General features: G+C 38.9%; 4 protein-coding genes and 1 long non-coding RNA gene across 8 annotated transcripts in view; 4 read left to right on the top strand and 1 right to left on the bottom strand.

Moving 5' to 3' along the window:
• Positions 1 to 4,448, top strand: part of LOC6559836 (longitudinals lacking protein, isoforms F/I/K/T) — a 73,194-nt gene extending 68,746 nt beyond the window's left edge. Inside the window, exon 6 of the mRNA XM_032735595.1 lies at positions 2,980 to 4,448. Within this exon, the coding sequence (XP_032591486.1) occupies positions 2,980 to 4,310 (1,331 nt within the window). The 3' untranslated portion in view covers positions 4,311 to 4,448. The remainder of the gene's footprint in view (positions 1 to 2,979) is intronic.
• LOC122322864 lies at positions 6 to 2,329 on the top strand. Its single transcript, XR_006246914.1, has 3 exons — positions 6 to 15; positions 98 to 140; positions 2,273 to 2,329. It is a non-coding gene; the product is annotated as an uncharacterized LOC122322864 (long non-coding RNA).
• A 1,240-nt stretch (positions 4,449 to 5,688) lies between the features above and the next one.
• LOC6560325 (peflin) lies at positions 5,689 to 7,180 on the bottom strand. Its single transcript, XM_001986215.2, has 4 exons — positions 7,082 to 7,180; positions 6,800 to 7,019; positions 6,216 to 6,359; positions 5,689 to 6,152 (listed from the first exon to the last, which is right to left on the bottom strand). The coding sequence occupies exons 1-4, from the start codon at positions 7,088 to 7,090 to the stop codon at positions 5,926 to 5,928; spliced, it is 600 nt and encodes a 199-aa protein (XP_001986251.1). The 5' UTR covers positions 7,091 to 7,180; the 3' UTR covers positions 5,689 to 5,925.
• Positions 7,181 to 7,242: 62 nt separating this feature from the next.
• LOC6559157 (translin) lies at positions 7,243 to 8,407 on the top strand. Its single transcript, XM_001986214.3, has 5 exons — positions 7,243 to 7,392; positions 7,453 to 7,540; positions 7,606 to 7,702; positions 7,787 to 7,902; positions 7,964 to 8,407. The coding sequence occupies exons 1-5, from the start codon at positions 7,318 to 7,320 to the stop codon at positions 8,290 to 8,292; spliced, it is 705 nt and encodes a 234-aa protein (XP_001986250.1). The 5' UTR covers positions 7,243 to 7,317; the 3' UTR covers positions 8,293 to 8,407.
• Positions 8,408 to 8,510: 103 nt separating this feature from the next.
• LOC6559156 (carnitine O-palmitoyltransferase 1, liver isoform) lies at positions 8,511 to 17,691 on the top strand. 4 transcript variants are annotated; one of them, XM_032735472.2, is made up of 8 exons: positions 8,511 to 8,690; positions 13,851 to 14,019; positions 14,082 to 15,019; positions 15,089 to 15,427; positions 16,147 to 16,206; positions 16,462 to 16,843; positions 16,907 to 17,266; positions 17,332 to 17,691. In XM_032735472.2, the coding sequence occupies exons 2-8, from the start codon at positions 13,879 to 13,881 to the stop codon at positions 17,452 to 17,454; spliced, it is 2,343 nt and encodes a 780-aa protein (XP_032591363.1). In that variant the 5' UTR covers positions 8,511 to 8,690; positions 13,851 to 13,878; the 3' UTR covers positions 17,455 to 17,691. The 4 variants fall into 4 exon arrangements, with proteins under 4 accessions (XP_032591363.1, XP_032591360.1, XP_032591362.1 ...); XM_032735469.1 differs by lacking the exon at positions 16,147 to 16,206 and adding an exon at positions 15,879 to 15,944 and having other exon boundaries at positions 8,512 to 8,690; XM_032735471.2 differs by lacking the exon at positions 8,511 to 8,690 and adding an exon at positions 11,062 to 11,270.
• Positions 17,692 to 17,693: the final 2 nt, after the last annotated feature.

The following is a 17,693-nucleotide window of genomic DNA, read 5'->3' as shown; positions in this document are numbered from 1 at the left end:
TATATTACTTTCTTGGTATGTATTCTGTTTAATGATTTTATTCGATTATTTCAATATTTAATATATTGTTTTTTTTAATTTATTTTTTTATTTGCAGTGTTTTGTTATTTAAGGTTCTAAAACAATGTGGCTACTAACAGGTAAATATTAAATATTTAATTATATTTTTATTCCCCATTGCTCAGTAACAATTAGCAAATTTTATATGCTCAGTGCGAAAAGAAGCAAATTTCTGTTCGCATTTGAACACAATAGATCCTAATCCTTTAAGCAAAACAGGTTTCAAGCCATTGTTCCAGTGCAGCACGCAAGGGGTAGTTTCGGGCTCTGTCCTTGAAATTTATGAAATCATAACCTATTGAAAATTGGCCAACCACAAAGCGCAGCTAGCTGGACAGGACTGTACAACCAGCTACACAGCTCTTATCTTACTTTAGGGATCTCTCTCAAACACCCACATACGAAACTAAGCCAAATGCATTTCAAATACATTTGTGCATAGATAAATCACGTACTGAGCTGCGTTTCTCTAAAAATAAGTTTTCATTCTCTCTCTCGCCATCTCACTCGCCCTCTGGCTCTCTCGCTCTGCTCTTTGTGTGGTTTTTAGTGTGGATTTCGTGTTATTTTTATGCTGTTTCGTTTGCCTGTCGAGCGGCTTTTGCTTTTGCTTTGTGCTTCCCACGGCGCATTTCCAATAATTTTCCATTTGGCAATGCACGCAGACGCTGTTTCGTGCCTGCATTTTATTTTTGTACATTTTCTTCGTTTCCTTTTGGGCTTTGCCTTCGCAAAGTCCACTGAGCAGGATACACAGATACACAAATACACATACAAATGCAAGTTCGAAGGGTCTGCTCCAGGTTTATTGTTTTCAAGCTATTTTTATATGTATTTCGAGTTGAAATTCCTGGAAGCGCTCGATAAAATTGTAAGACTCTGTCGTTGTATTGCAAGCGTAAATAATTTCCAATTTCTTTAACTAATTACGACGACGCTTTCCATTCATTGGGTTAACCTTTATTCATATATATCCTCCATAAAGCAGAAGAATTTCAAGCTAAATTACAATAAGACTTTAATTAGTTCTTATTGTTTTGTGGGAATAATAAATTTAACAGACATTTATATTTTAATATCAAATTAATAGTTTCATTTGGTGTTTAAGGATTTATGTAGCGAAATATCATACTCAAATTCTTGTCATTTCTGAGCTATCGACAAACAGGCAGTTGTATCTACAAACTCTTAATTTTAAAGCTGTTAAATTTTTGAATTTTATATATTCTATATCTGTATATATATATATTGACCTTGAACCACACAATTGTATTTATGTGTTTGCGCTTGTTGTTGAACATGTGCCAACAGCTGTATTGAAAAGAAAAACACCCGAAACACCACCGGAAGCTGCTCTTCAACACACACACGCACACACACATACATGCATAGATGGTATGTGCGCCTGCGCAAATGCTTTCCATCGAAATCTATCTAGCTCTCCTCTCTCTCGCACTGTCTCGCTCGGTCTTTCTCTCTTGCTAACTCTGAGTCAGTTCACACTCTCTCTCTATTGCTCGGAGAAAGTTTTCAGTGGGAGAGTTTAGGCTGGAAAATGCCAGAAATAGAAAGAATGCGAGCTAGGTAGAAAAATGGGAAAATGAGCAAAGAGTAAAAATAAATCAAGGACCCGGATCAAGCAGGCCTTAAGCCTTGGGTACACTTGCTGTGCATGCAGCAACAGATACACAAAAATACACACACACACACACACACACACACACTACACACATGCATATATACACATAGGCAGGCCAAACGAAACGAGATTTTTCCCGAATGTTGTTGTTGTTGTTGTTGCAGCAGTTGTTTGCCTGATATTGGTTGCAGCTGCAACACAGCCTTTGGGATTTGAGGATGCGTTTGCCTGCTGCGGTGCTTGGAAAATTGTTAAGCTGTCCCGTCGACTAGTGCAGTTTCGTTTGTGTTGCAGTGTGGACGCTTTTCCAAGCGCTTGCGCGTGGGTGTATTATATATGTACATATGTGCATATATGCATACATACATGCATATGTACATACATATGTACATATGTATGCAAAGTGAGCTGAAAGCTAAGCTTTCTAGTGCAGTGAATGTGATTAACTTAAAGCTCAACTTAAAGCTCTACGCACATTCCACGCAACAACACAAAGCTAAACTGCATTTTAAACTGAGCTCATCAAATAATTAATTAATTTTATTGTTTTTCTTTTTTTTATTTTATTTTCAGTTCGATTTGAGCATCTAAATGGAAGCTGGATTTAATTGTTTAATAACAAAACAAAATGACTAACCTATTTTATTTATTTTTCTAGATATGCGGCAGGTAAACATAAATCAATTATCATGGTTACGGTACAAACAAATCAAAAACCACCACCGCCAACAACAACAACACTCCACCAGCACCACCACAACAACATCAACATCAACATTAAAAATTCTAAAAATTCACATTTTCGCTTAAATTGCAAAAAAAAAAAAAAAAAAAAAAAAAAAAAAAAACAACTTTCAGTGGCTGTTACACTTTTCATTTTTTCATGTGTGTGTTATGAATAAATTTAATAAATTTTTAAATCATGTGTACTTAGCTTTTATTTATTTATTAATTGACCAAATATGTTTTTAATATATTCCATTATTAGTTTATGTAATTAATATAATTTGTTATTTATTTTGCATGCTTTAACTCCACAACTAACACATTTTATTCGCTGCATTCTAACTCAGCAGATCAGGTTCTCAGCTCAGTCAATCATACAAACAACAAAAAACCATCATTTGCTTTTTCATTTGTGCTATCATATATGTTTTTGTTCCACAGACTTACCGATGATCCATAATAAATTAAAAAAAAAGAAAACTGTGTTGTGCCGGAATTTGTTCAACATAATTGTGTAATTTGAAACTAATATGAAATGTTTTTTTGGCTTACAGATTTGAGTCGTAAGGAGAACACAGCACCGGCAATGGGCACGGCGGGCATACAGCGTGGACTGCAGCGCAGCATACTTAATGCTAAGCGCGAGGAGCAGAAGTCGCAGCTGCCCGGATCGCGACGCAAGCGTCTCTCCGTGTCGGAGGTGTCCGACATGCTGTTCGAGTTTTACAAGACCAAATCGGCGAAGGTGCCGAAGCAACAGCCGCCACAGCAGTTGCAACAGGATTCGACCGAGCTGAGTAAGTATGGACAGGTGTCGCCCACCTCGGCGGAGACACTGGAGCCGTCCAGCATTGCTGCGATTGCCGTTTATGGTGCCGCCTCCGAGACGGCTTCAAAAAACTTGATGGCTGATGAAATGCAACAACTAAGCGCTGCCGCTGGCGCTGGCACATTTCATCCACGCCCCACAAATTTGATGAAGACAGCGGCCGGTGCCAATGCGGTGCCCGCAGATATTTGCATGCCGAGCATAACGGTCGTGCCCACGTCTGTGCTAGTTGCCAATCCTGCAGCAGCAGCAGTTGTTGCCCCGGTGCAGCAGCCACCAGCTGCGGCTATTGCCGAGGCACTAATGCGCAACGGGTTGCACAGTTTCCAGCAGCAACTGCGCGCTCAGGAAGTCTTGCGCCAGCAGATGCCCCATCGTCGCTTGAAGGAAGAAGCCGATCCGAATGACGCGGAGACACCGACCAAAATCTTGGAGAACCTGTTGCGCAAGCAGCAGCAGCGCGGCATGCGGCACTCGGAGTGCGAGAATGAGCCGGGCTCATCCACGGAGGATGAGGACGATGCACGGTTCCATGCCTTTGATGATATACAACTGATGGAACAGTCGAGTGCTATTGCGGGCGGCAAGTTTGGCAACTATTCGATGAACATGTTTGCCAACAACTCCAGTTCCAGCTCGATGAAGGAGGTACATGCTCAGGCCTTCCGCCAACTGGAGTTCACACTCAGCGATTATGGGGGCAGCAGCAGCAACGGCAGCATCACCAGTCCCAATGGCATCGGTCTGGATGGTGAGCCCGTCTATGAGTGCCGTCATTGTTTCAAAAAGTATCGCTGGAAGTCCACGTTGCGCCGCCATGAGAATGTCGAGTGTGGCGGCAAGGAGCCGGCTCATCAGTGCCCCTACTGCCCCTATAAGTCCAAGCAGCGCGGCAATCTTGGTGTCCATGTGCGCAAACACCACACGGAACTGCCACAGCTGCCCAGCAAGCGTCGCTCCAAGTACTCCATTAAAATGGAGGGCGGCAACATGAGCTATAGCGGCTCCATATCGGATGATTCACAGGGCAAGCTGATCATTGACTGCAATAAGTGATTGCGATTTGAAATGGAGTTTACATTTGACACATACGATTCATACCAAATACATAAATACCACTTTACGGCTACTGGAAGTTGGAATTTTAAATATGTTTTCGCCCATTATGTATTACCGTAATTGTCTTTTTTTAATTTGTCTACGAAAATGAAAATCCTTTGAATTATTTCTTGTCATTTTTTGTGTCATCCTAAAAGAATTATAATTCTACGTTTTATGTATTAATAATTTATAATTTATAAGGAGTGCAAACAATTCTAATCAAGCATTTAATCAAAATCATAAAAGAAACTAATTAGTATTAAGTCATCTATATACATCCATTTTCAATCTATAATTTTATACTTTAAACAAAAAAAAAAAACAGAAAAAAAGGGAAGCAATGAAAAAGAAGAAAGAAGAAGAAGCGACTTTGATATTTTGCAAAATGATATTTTAATTGACATAAGCAAATATTTTTGTAGGAATTTTTATAAACCAAACGATTATTTTCTGCAAAATTATGTTTACTTCTAAGCCCACAGGTCACGCACACACACACATTGATTTATTTAATGATATTTAAGAGTTGGTCAAAGTTAAGACCACATATCCATATCCATATCCATAACAATAAAATGCCAAAACAATTAGCGTTTTATTTACGATACATACGATTTACCCATCACGTTGTCCATTAAGTATGCATTGTAGATCATAATTGATGAAAGCTTGCCCAAATCTTCCATTTTAACCAAACTTTGTCCATGCCCAAAGATCTCTTTATCTATTTATTTACTCAGCATATTCCTGAATTATTTTCCAACCTGTCCAAGCGATCTCCTCAGTTTATGCCATATTAGGTATTTATTTAATTGAAAGGATTTGACTGATTTAGAGCTAATCATTCGTACATTTTAATTTTAAAATCACAAATCGATTATGGATTGAATAAAATTTATTATTTTAACAACCAAAATCATTCATACATGCATCAAATATCATATTGACTTTTAAGACTGAGCGCATATATATTTAAGTAAACAAAAAAAATCACAAAGCATAAAAAAAGATATTGTTTTTATTATGATTCCCAAACCAAATATTAAATACATCATAAACCCAAATGTATTTAAATATTTATATATATAGTTCTTGACTGCCATTTTGAGTAGATTTATTACGAACTAATTTCCAATGAAGTGCTGATTAAGTTAAAGTATTTGTTCAATGATGCAAAACGAAGACATTTACTGGAATTTTTTGGCAGTGAAACTGCTTAAAACATTCAATTTGAAGAAAACGAAGACATGTATTATCATTAATCTATATATTCACAATGTTCACACTTTAATAAAACACAATTATTTTACATTTACAAATATAAATATTTATATACATATATGTATACTGTGTTTATTTTGATTTTGTACTTAATGCGATTCAAGCTATGATAACAATACTCGATCTGTTTCAGTGGAGATTACAATGTGATCGGCGAGTTAGGGAATAATGTGAATTAACATACACCATATATTTAAACGAAATGCACAAAATTAACGGAATCAAATTTTAATCTATAAAGGCTGAGTTTCTGGGGCGTGTTGGGAATCAATATCCTCTTTTTTTCTTCTTAGTATGAACAACCGATGGCAACGCTCAGGAAGTCCTCGAAGGCAATGGTAATTGTCCCATTCTGTTGAGTATCGCGCTGCCTGAAGGCCTCCGTAAAGCGCTGAATTTGCACGCATAGCACAATAAACTGGTCGACCGATATTTCCTTCTGAGTTTGGGGATCACTCTTTTTCACCAGAAAGTTGATAAACTCGGGCGTAAAGCGAAAGCCCATTTGAGTGAAAGCTGTTACATAAGAAAAGCCATTAATACAGCTAATATATATATATAATCGTTTTTATAGTTTACCTTGAGTCAGTTCACTCTCTTCGATGTGACCAGAGCCATCTTGATCGTAGGTCTTAAAAACCTGCAGCCATTGATTGATATAATTGTAGAGCTTTTCAAACTCAAACATATCAATAGTGCCACTGGCGTCGTTGTCGAACATACCTGGAAGATAATTTCAGTTTAGTACAGACAATAAAGCCTTAAGTAAACAAGCAAAAATGTGTTTATCAGTCCGGTAGATATTCTAAACAAATATGCACTTTTGAAGAAGCCCCCTCCTGAGCAAGTATAAGCATTGTATATGGGGTACATAACAAATTTTTGAAATTTATGTATATATATAAAGAAGTTTGTATACATGAAAGAAACTCGATCATTAAAGATTAAATGCCCCAAAAATTATATTACTTAGGCACGTACATTTATGCTGGCGGCAGAATGCGTGATACATTTCCGAAGCATATATGATATATGATACTATAATAAACTATGTATACATGTGTACAACGAATAAAAGAATTGTCTCACTGAGTCATTGGCCAACTGCTTTCTGCTACTTTCTGCTCCACTTCACTGGGTGTGTAAGGCGTGTGTCAACTTACTTATCATTAGTTTGCAAGCGTTGTCCGAGAACTGTTGGCCCCGTCCGTTGACCAGAGCAGCCTTTAGCTCCGCGGCGTTGATTTTGCCCGAACGATCTCTATCCACCATGGCGAACCATTGTTGGGCTTGTTGGTTCATTTGGGCGTTTTGTGGGGGAAAGGCGCCCGGGGGCGGGGAATAGCCGCCACCAGGCTGAGCGTAAGGATTGAAACTGCCACCCTGTGAGGAGATGATGCGTTAAAATGCAAGTTTGTTGCTAACTTCTTCTCTGGCAAACTTACGTAGGACATTTTTGCTTGTACAAATTCACTTGACTTTGACTTCAATTAACAAAACGGAAAGCACGGAATACGTCTGTTGGTCGCTACACAACACTAGCGCGAGCACATATCGATATATCGCATGGAAATCAACACTGATATTAGATATATGTAGTCACTTAGTCGATTGTCTTCTATACATGTATTTGTGTATTTGCAAAAGGCCGGCATAAACAAGCAAAAATTTAATAAACAAAATGTCGCATTTCGTAAACATGGAAGTTTTCTCCAATTATCAGAAGTACATAGACAACGAGCAGGAGTTGCGTGAGGTGAGTCTAAATTGTGCAAGTTGCAGCAATAATTATCTAAATAAATTTATCTTTGCACAGAACATTCGCATTGTGGTGCGCGAAATTGAGCATCTGGCAAAGGAGGCCACAATACAACTACAAGTCATACACTGTGATTTGAGCAAAAGTAAGTTATTGTTTACATCTCTCAATTTAATAGCCACTAAATCAATATTTTACTTAAATCTACAGTTAGCAATGCTTGCGGCATGGCACGCAAGCAAATCGAAGCCTGTGCGGAGAAATATCAGAAGTTATCCGCCTTGGTGCCGGCTGGGCAGTATTACCGGTACGACAAGTTCGAAATATTTTAGCGCTAATTGTAGATTGTGTAGGCGTCCTCTAATGTGCTGATTTCTGTTGTCTTATTCAGCTATTCGGATCATTGGACTTACATTACGCAGCGCTTGATATTTTTGATTGCGTTGGTAATTTATCTGGAGGCGGGCTTTTTGGTGACGCGCGAAACGGCAGCAGAGATGCTCGGCTGTAAGTTGCCCAACACACAAGATACAACACATTTAAAATGTTTCATTTATATGTCGATTAGTGAAAATCAAACATTCGGATGGCTTTCATTTGGACATTGAGGACTATTTGCTGGGCATACTGCTGCTTGCCTCGGAACTATCTCGCTTCGCCACAAATTCCGTCACCATGGGCGACTACGAGCGACCGTTGAATATCTCTCATTTTATTGGTGATCTAAACACGGGTTTTCGCTTGCTCAACATGAAGAATGATGGGCTTCGCAAGCGTTTCGATGCGCTCAAATACGATGTGAAGAAAATTGAAGAAGTTGTCTACGATGTGAGCATAAGAGGACTCTCAAATCCAGTCGAGAGCAAGGATAAGGAAAGTGCAGAACCTGTAGGATAACTTTCAGCATACATTAAATTACAACTAAAAAAAGACATACAGTATAAGTAAAAGTTCAACTTGAAGCAAGTGCTTTGGAATTGGCAAAAATAATAAATAATTGCTGCAATGAGAATTATCAGCCACATGGTCACCCTAATTTAATTTACATGCTCCGCTCGCAGCTGCGATCATATGGTTGGTTGGCTGCATTCGCTTACAGCCGCTCTCACTCAGTCTCTTTTGTTGCGTTGGACCGTTTACAACATTGCGCGCGCGTCTTTTTCGTTTCGTGTCGACAATCTGCTTTTCTGCTTGCTTTGCGTCTTGTGTTTTTTTTACGTTTCGTTTCGTTCCGCTTTTATTTTAAGCTTAATTGGATTAAAGCGCGTGTAAAATAAGTTCTTTTCAATACACATGTAAGTGAAGGGTATTATTCTGTATACATAAATACAGCACATACAAAAAAAAAAACACAAATTAAAGGCGCTTCGTCTCACGCAGGCGCCGTGCATTCACCTTTGACTCTGTACAAGACTTGATTCTGGTTACGCTGTACGATTACCTGAAATCCCTTTTGTTTTGTGGCCCAGCAACCTAAATTAATGACGCTGCATTGCTCAATACCAAAAACATTTCAAGTAAAATACAGACACACACAAAGCGTTTCAACCTGTTTCTGTTATTTGGGTCATAAGCAAGCCCCTCTTTTCCATTTTCCACTCACATGGAAACTTGTTGTGGAAAACAGAGAGGGAGAGAAAGAGACAGCAAGCATAATAACAATTATTACAAGACAGTTTGTCGTTGCTGTTGTTGTTTGCGTGTTTCTTTTTCACTTTGTTATTTTCTTAACTCACGCGCCAGGTTCAAAGTCCAAAAAACTCAACAATATTTCGCGCTCTCTCAAAAAAAAAGAGTGGGTGAGCAAAAAGCTCTCGAATAGACAGACAGACACAGACTCAAGCGCAACATTGTAAACATCACACATTCACTCACACACACACTAACGCAGCAGACAGGTGCAGTTGTGTGGGCGCAAATGAGAGCAACAACAACTGAGAGGAACTCAAGATAAATAATAATATTTATGTAGTTGGTCTTGTGAAAAGTTTAGTTACTTCAATCTTAAATCGATTAACTAAACTTAATCGGATTCAATTTGCATACTAAAAATTTCACTTTGTAATTAGAATAGATTTTAGAATTCACGATTAAAACCTAATGTATATTACTTATTTAACTTAAGTGCCCCCTTTAATTAGAGGAAACGAATACGAATATGAATTTGCTCGGCTAGCTCGCTTAGCATTCGTGTATTGCTTACGGTTCAAAGTCCAATCGCAATTGGCTTATGTGTGTTAAGCGTCTTTAAGTCTTATGATCTGGCACGGCTGCAACTTATTTTCCCTGCCAGATTCCATTAGTTGGGGATTTTTTTAAATAAATTTTTTTTGGAAAGACTTCCGATAAAGTTTGATTAGAACCTGTTGCCCATAAGCTGATAAGCACCTCTTTGTTGTCTGCTCCAAAAAATGCCAACCAGACGCTTTGAATGTGTCACGAATACGCTAAGAATGTATTTCGTAGTAAAAATTTTGCAATACTTGAAAAATTTAACCTATCAATCTGCATGCCTAAGGCTTATCTTTTATTTATTTTAAATTGCGTTCTACTTTTTTGGACCCCAAACACGCAATTGAACTTTAAGCTCACGACAAGTGCGATAAAATACATTATAATGGCAAAATAGTGGTATCTTATCGACGCATTTTAAATAGCATCACTCAATGCTCTATGCGAAACTATTGATAATCCAAAAAGTGCTCAGTTTTAGTCTAAAATGGAACCCTCAATGTCGAAAAGAGAAATGGTTACTATTTCTACGCTAATTAACTTTTCTTAGTAGTATTTGAAAAGCAAAGTTATCTTTTCAATCTTATCAATGACAGAGTTTAAATCGAGATAACGATTTAAGTACTGCTTTTAATTTAATCAGATCTAATTTTTTTTAGGATACCATATTAACAGTGTAAACATATGAATCGCTTAGCGTTGAAAATAAAAAATAAGAAAGCGAAATTTGATTTAGTAGAGTTGTCAATGTAATTGTTGTATTGACTGCTCTAGTGGCAGGCACATGTTAATTATTTGTCCAGCGACAATTGTCAGAGCAATGGAAAACAAAACAGAAAAATAATAATAAAACGCTGTGATAGTTTCAGCATTTGAACAACCTTTAATATATGCCCGTCCATAATTTACGCGGCTAGCTAGTCGCAAAAAATTCACTTTTTATCTTGGCAAAGGCATAGAACTCTATGCTATTTTTATAGTTACGGATAAACACATACAAATGCATGCATGCTCACACATATAGTAGGTTTATCTCAGCCGCAGTCGCCGTCCCCCACAAATAGAGAGAGAGATGTGTGCATGAGATTTAAATGAATTCCCTTACAGCAATTAATCGAAATGCACTTGGGAATGTTTACAGCGTGCAAATGCATGTTCATATGTATGTGTGAGTGTGTGTGTGTGTGATTAACCTTTAACGATTCGCCGGCTCCCTCTCACTCTCTCTCTCTCTCAGTCTTCGTATCGATCTCTCACCACGAACTTCTTGACTAGCCTGAACTGTGACGCAGCAGCACTAACATCTGTGTCTGTGCCTCTGTCTATATGTGTATCCGTCATTGTAGTAGTTGTGCATGTATTTGTGTCTGCATATGTATATGTTGCTGTTGCTGCTGCTGCTGCTTTGCTTGGGTTTTCTAGACACCCCATGCACGACAGCTCTGCCACGCAGCTGAATCAGTTGACGCTCGGCGTTCAAGCGATCAAGTTGTTTCGTTTCTCTATTTTCTTGGCCAACACAAGACAAACAAAAAATAAAAAAAAACAAACACAAACTATAATCGGAATTCGGTTTTGTAATTAGTTAATTCAATTGAACCAAGTGCATATCATTGAAACGGTTTACACACAAATACCCAAAGGTTGGTTTAATACAAATTGGTTCTCAATAGAAGGCCACCAAAGCAAATTAATTAATATGCATTTTCTTCTGGCTTACCTTGCACTTGCTGCTAGTCATTGTTGTACTTTTTTTTGCCTTTCCCTAGTGTATGCCCCAGTTTAAGAAATTACCTCTCTCTCTCTCTCTCTCTTTCATTCATTCTTTCTGTTTCCTTGAACGTTCTCGCACTTTTGAGTGTTGGCCCCCTGCGTGATAAGCGTCAAGCGAAGTCTCACGTCTCTCTTATCAGCGCATTTTGAGATTCTTACGTTTTTCTGATTTTTTCCACCCGTTATATAAAAGTGCTTACCGATAATTTGCCTGAGTTAAAATTCAACTTGAAATTGTGATAATTTAAAAAATTTGCCATCTGTATTTTTTTTGTACATAAAAAAAAACAAATGCAAATGCTAAAAAGAGACGAAAAAAAATGAACAAAATTTAAAATTGGACTTTGAACCCTCGTGGCCACCGCTAAATAAATCAAAAAAAAAACAACAACAGACGCATACACACCCATGCATATATTTATATATATTTCTTGTTTGGCTTTATCGGCGTAGACACCAAAGGAAAGAAAGAAAAAAACACAAATGAAATGAATGCACACATGAATATTGAAAAGCCGGTAGTGATCGTCTACTAAAATTATTACGCATACGGCGCGTAAGCGCCTAATCAAAAGTGGGTCAAACGAAAATAAACACAAATGTCGTTGTTTGTTGCTGTTGTTTTTCTGTATTATTATTGTGCTGTTGTGGTTTTCTCTGTTGTTGTTGTTGCTGTTGTTGTCTATTATTACTGCTGCTTCTGCTGTTTGCTGCTGCATTGGCCTTCAGCTACAAGCCACTCTTTTTGCTTGGCATCAAGGTTTATGGCTCTGTCAGTAAACAATTTTTCAAGTTTGCGTATAGTCGCTGCTAATAACAACATAGGCTAGATCACTTCCACACACAGTGTTACCTCGCAAATGAGAACATTTTTTGATACACAATTCATATATAATTATGTGCATATAGAAAAAAGCATTTAATATTTAATAATTGGCAATTATTTTACTATGATCAATTATTAGAATTTTGACAATTATTTTACCATAGTCAATAATTATAAATAATTGTCAAGCAAATAGAATTCAATCTAAATTTCTGATTATTTTGTGTGGTTTTTTTCGTTAATTTTATCTGTGTGCTTCACTTGTGTGGCGCAAAATTGAAACAATCGCTTCTCAATTTATCACAAGCCATTAGCTTTATGCAAATGACAATTTAAGTGTTCTCACTAAACACTTGACACTTGAAAAATCTCACTGAATGCTTGAGTTCAGCCACTCACTCAGTTCACTTAGTTCATTTAGTTATTGTTTTCATTGCTTTAATCAAGTGTCAATGGAACTGCGATCGCACTCAATGCTCAGCATTTGATTGACTCTCTTCCTCTCGCCTCCATCGATTCTCAACTCACAGACTCTTGAGTTCTCAGTCTGGTTCTCATACTAATTTTTATTCTATAGACTGGGGTTATCGCAGCAGGGTAGCCGCGAACTTCTCCATGACGTCAATGATCACATTTTGGCTCACAGCGATAACTACTCTACAATAAATAAAGAGTATGTGAGAGCGAGCCGTGCAAAAGCTGTTGCTAAACGCTCAACACGTTTCAAAGTGCAGTAATCAAAGTCAAAATACTGCGATTCATTGCAGTTAATTGTGAAGTGCATTTATGTGTACACATTTGAGATCTGTGCTCAAATCTCAAGAGGTAAACCTTTTTGAGAGTCAACAAAAAAATATTAAATGCAGTCAACAATTTAAACTAAAGTACTTATGTGTGATAATTCATAAAACCATAAACAAATTTCGAATTGAACGTGAGCAGTTTGTGGCAGTTCAAATTCAGACAAATGTGTGCAACACTCAAATACTAAATGCCAACCGTATCTAACATGTACACACAACTTTAATATTGTTGAAATACTATTTTTCCGAGAGAATCGCATATACAAATTTAATTGCTGCAATTTGTTGCTTATTTTAGCTTAACATTCCAAAATTTAAGACCCCATAAATAAGTTGGTAGCAAATTTTGTAATCAGTTGTTGCTACTGCTGATACTAATTTAATTGCAAATAAACTATTAGCTTCGACTTTATACGCATACATTTGGCACTTGCAAAATATGTCTTTACTTGCAAATAATATGAAAAGTGTTAATCAAACTTATTGGCTCCTCATGAAAAAATAAATATTTGCCAATAATTAGCTGAAGGCCGCAGTGTAAGACTCATTAAGGTAAATTGTTTACAATTTTGCTATCTATATAAATAAATAAATTTTTATAATAGTATTGGAATTTGCCAGACAGAAAGATAGTCTCTATTTCGTTCAGTTTAATATTAATTAAGTCGCAATGCAGTTGGTAAACTGGTCAAGAACAATAAGCAAAGTTAATGACTTAATAATAATGTACTCGAGTGTTGTTGATGTAAAAGCTGTGGAAGTGGCACTCGTATCTAATCTAATCCGTCTCTGACATATGTGATATTTGCCTTCAATTGCAGCACTCTTTGGTTGTGACAAGCTGTAGGTATGGCTGAAGCCCATTCCGCCGTTGCCTTCTCGTTTGCGATCACGCACGAGGGCTTTGACATCAACTATGACCACGAGGTGCTCAATCTGGTCTTCAACTCGGGCGTGCGTTCCTGGAAGAAGCGTGTGGCCCGTGCCAGGGTAAGATTAAACCAAAAATACTAATAAATTATAATTATAATAATAATAATATATATTTACAGAATGGCATTCGCAACGGTGTTTATCCGGCGCACATACAAAGCCTGTGGCTAATAACTGCCATTGCGTTGGGCCTGCACTTTGCCGGCTACAATGCGCCCTTCAACCTGACCAACAGAATTCTGGTGCATCTGCCCAGCAACACAATGAACTGGCAGATTTGCGCCTGCTTCCTGACGGCACTCGCCATCTGGCTGTCGATATGCTTCACGATGCGATACACCCTGAAACTGCTGCTGATTTACAAGGGCTGGATGTATGAATCGAGAGCACCGGGCAGTCGTGTCTCGCTGCCCACAATTCTGTGGGTGGCCGTTGTCCGTGTGCTCTCCACCTGGAACAAGCCCAGTCTGTACAGTTTTCAGGGTTCGTTGCCTCGACTTCCGTTGCCCTCTGTGCACGATACGATGGCGCGTTATCTGCGCTCGGTGCGTCCACTGTTGGATGATGCCAACTACGAACGCATGCAGGGATTAGCCAAGGAGTTTGAGCAAACCATTGGCAGGAAACTACAGTTGTATCTGGTTTTGAAGAGCTGGACATCCACCAACTACGTCTCGGATTGGTGGGAGGAATATGTCTATCTACGCGGTCGCAGTCCCCTATGTGTGAACAGCAATTTCTATGGCACCGATGCCATCTTCATGAATCTCACCTCAATTCAGTCGGCCCGTGCCGCCAACGTGATTTCACTGCTGCTCAACTTCAGGCGTCTGATCGAGCATCAGGAGCTACAACCGATAATGGTGCAGGGCATGATACCGCTCTGCTCGTGGCAATATGAGCGCACCTTCAATACGGCCCGAGTGCCCGGCTTGGAAACGGATCGCATAGTTCACTATCGCGACTCCAATCATATTGTGGTGCTGCACAAGGGCTGCTACTACAAGATGACCATCTATCACAAGGGACGCATTCTACGTCCCTGCGAGCTACAAGTGTAAGCTGACAATGCGTTCTCCATTGTAAAATATAAGTCACTTCTTTATATCCCTTATGCACATTGCAGTCAAATCGAGAGCATACTCGAATCCAAGGCGACCCCCTTGGATGGTGAGGAGTGTTTGGCTGCGTTGACCGCCTGGAATCGCTCCAAGTGGGCCGAGGCACGCAACACGTTTTTCGCGCGTGGCATCAATCATGTTTCGCTGCATGCCATCGAATCCGCTGCGTTTGTCCTCTCGCTAGACGATGAGCCATTCGAGTTTGATTTGGAGCGACCGGAGTTGTTGGACTCGTTTGGCAAGAAGCTGCTCCATGGCAATGGATACAATCGTTGGTTTGACAAGTGCTTCACTGTCTGCGTGGGCACCAACGGACGCGTCGGCTTCAATGCCGAGCACACCTGGTATGTACTTCCCGACGAGTTGGCGTCAACTTTATCTGCCACAAATCAGAGTTATCGACATATGTTTTTTTGCAAGTGTTATTCTTAAGTAATTACAAAATGAGGAACATATCTTCAACATTGATATCCGAGTTGATATAGTTATGTCCGCCTGTTTCTGTGATGTCGTAAAACTATCCTGATTTATAATTTGACGCTCTAAAAGAAACGTTTGGTTATGAAATAAGTTGTAGGACTTTTAAAAAGTTTCAACGAATCTCAGCAAATACAAGTGATTAATGCTTCGAATATTTCGAAAAATATTTATGAAATTATTATTACCAACATCGGTTTACTATATTACATATTATTATTTCTCCCAGCTGCCATAAGTAAGCAGAAGAGTTTTTTTTTGCATATATTTACCTTATATTTTGTAATCTCATCAAATTATGAAAAATTTGTGTAAAAGGTCCGACGCTGCCATCGCCTCACACATGTGGGAGAATCTGGTCGTTGATGATCTTGAGAGTGACGGGTAAATGCTCCGACATTCGTTATCCTTTTGCTGGTGTCGGTTGGCTGCGTTGATCTTATTATTATTATTATTATTTTTATTATTATTATTATTATCAATTATTATTTATCAGATTGTATATTGTACATATTTTATATAATATTCCTTTTAACATTGGTTGTGGCTTTGTGGTTGTTGATTATAATTGTCCCTTTTTTTGTAGGGCTGACGCTCCGGTTATGGGACACGTATGGGAATATATATTTGGTGATGATATTGATGGGTAAAACTAAAATTTTATCTAAAAACTAAAATTTTAATTTAAAACAATCTCAACAGAAAATAACTTTAAATGAGTTTCTTTATGATATCGAATTTATATATAGCTATACTAAAACTAACTTTCTAAACGCATTTCATAATTAACAAAATTTAAAACTAATACTAATACAAAAATCTAAACAACTTTGCATATTATGCGTAAACATTTTATTCATTGTGCTTCACTAATTCTGGATCACAATCGAAATTCTAACAGATATGATGAAACTGGCAATACAAAGGGCACACCCGAATTCACACCGCCAACGCCGACTCGCCTCAACTGGGACTTGAAACCGTGTCTGCCGCAGATCGAGGAGGCCACCATCTGTGCCACAAAGCTGGTCAACGAGGTGGATCTACGCATATTGGTGCATCGCGAGTACGGCAAGGGCTTCATGAAGAAGTGCCGCCTCTCGCCGGATGCGTACATTCAGATGGCCCTGCAGCTGGCCTATTATCGCGATGCTGGACGTTTCTCGCTGACATATGAGGCCTCCATGACGCGCCTGTTCCGCGAGGGACGCACCGAAACTGTGCGCCCCTGCACCATTGAGTCGGCTGCGTGGGTAAAGGCCATGATGGATCCCAGCACGACGGTATGTAAATCTTTTTCTCAACTTGGATGTCACCAAAATAAGCATTTTATTATTATATTTTAGAACGATGATCGTGTGCAGCTGCTGAAGGATGCATGTGATCGTCATCAGTTGGGCTATCAGGATGCCATGTGTGGACGAGGCATTGATCGTCATCTGTTCTGTCTGTATGTGGTGTCCAAGTACCTGGAAGTAGACTCGCCCTTCCTGAACGAGGTGCTAAGCGAACCCTGGCGCCTCTCAACTAGTCAAACCCCGCATGGCCAAACGCCCAAAATGGATTTAAAGAAGCATCCGAATTGCATTAGCGCCGGCGGTGGCTTTGGACCCGTCGCCGATGATGGCTATGGCGTATCCTACATCATCGCCGGAGAAAATTTAATGTTCTTCCATATCTCAGCAAAGACCACGTGTCCGCAAACGGTATGCATGCGACTAATCCCCACGACTAAAAACTAAATCTAAAGACAACATTGCCTTTATTTCAGGATGTGCACCGTTTCGCGAACAACATTTGCCAGGCGCTGGCAGACATCCGCAGCATGTTCGAGCAGCATATGAAGGATCATCCACAGCCCGCCAAGAAGCTCACCAACGGCGTGTCTAAATAATGTCCATAGTCCTCTTGTAGTGCAGTCTTGAGAGATTCTTGTTAGCATTTGTTTTTACTTTTCTAGTTATTCGTTTTTACAAACATCCAAACATATATCGTCTCTAATCTAAGTTTTCAATCTTAAGTGTAAAAGTGTTGGAAAAACGTTTTTTACAAGATAAAAAAAAGCAAAATTTAAGCGAAATGAGCAATGCAATTCTACACAAAACTAAATTAAAATTTGTGTAACAACTTGGC

Source organism: Drosophila grimshawi, unplaced genomic scaffold (genome assembly GCF_018153295.1).
Source record: "Drosophila grimshawi isolate 15287-2541.00 unplaced genomic scaffold, ASM1815329v1 contig_1367, whole genome shotgun sequence".
NCBI classification, from domain to species: Eukaryota; Metazoa; Arthropoda; class Insecta; order Diptera; family Drosophilidae; genus Drosophila; species Drosophila grimshawi.
The sequence above is the reverse complement of the archived record's forward strand: the minus strand, read 5'-3'. Positions and strand labels throughout refer to the sequence as shown.

Coding starts and splice junctions, on each gene's coding strand:
- LOC6560325 (XM_001986215.2), bottom strand. Junction 6,360..6,799: donor CGCTTGCAAACTAATGATAA/GTAAGTTGACAC, acceptor ATTATCTTCCAG/GTATGTTCGACAACGACGCC. Junction 6,153..6,215: donor AGAGAGTGAACTGACTCAAG/GTAAACTATAAA, acceptor CTTATGTAACAG/CTTTCACTCAAATGGGCTTT.
- LOC6559157 (XM_001986214.3), top strand. CDS start 7,318: ATGTCGCATTTCGTAAACATGGAAGTTTTCTCCAATTATCAGAAGTAC. Junction 7,703..7,786: donor CCGGCTGGGCAGTATTACCG/GTACGACAAGTT, acceptor TGTCTTATTCAG/CTATTCGGATCATTGGACTT. Junction 7,903..7,963: donor GGCAGCAGAGATGCTCGGCT/GTAAGTTGCCCA, acceptor TATGTCGATTAG/TGAAAATCAAACATTCGGAT.
- LOC6559156 (XM_032735469.1), top strand. CDS start 13,879: ATGGCTGAAGCCCATTCCGCCGTTGCCTTCTCGTTTGCGATCACGCAC. Junction 14,020..14,081: donor AGCGTGTGGCCCGTGCCAGG/GTAAGATTAAAC, acceptor ATATATTTACAG/AATGGCATTCGCAACGGTGT. Junction 15,428..15,878: donor TTCAATGCCGAGCACACCTG/GTATGTACTTCC, acceptor TTTGTGTAAAAG/GTCCGACGCTGCCATCGCCT.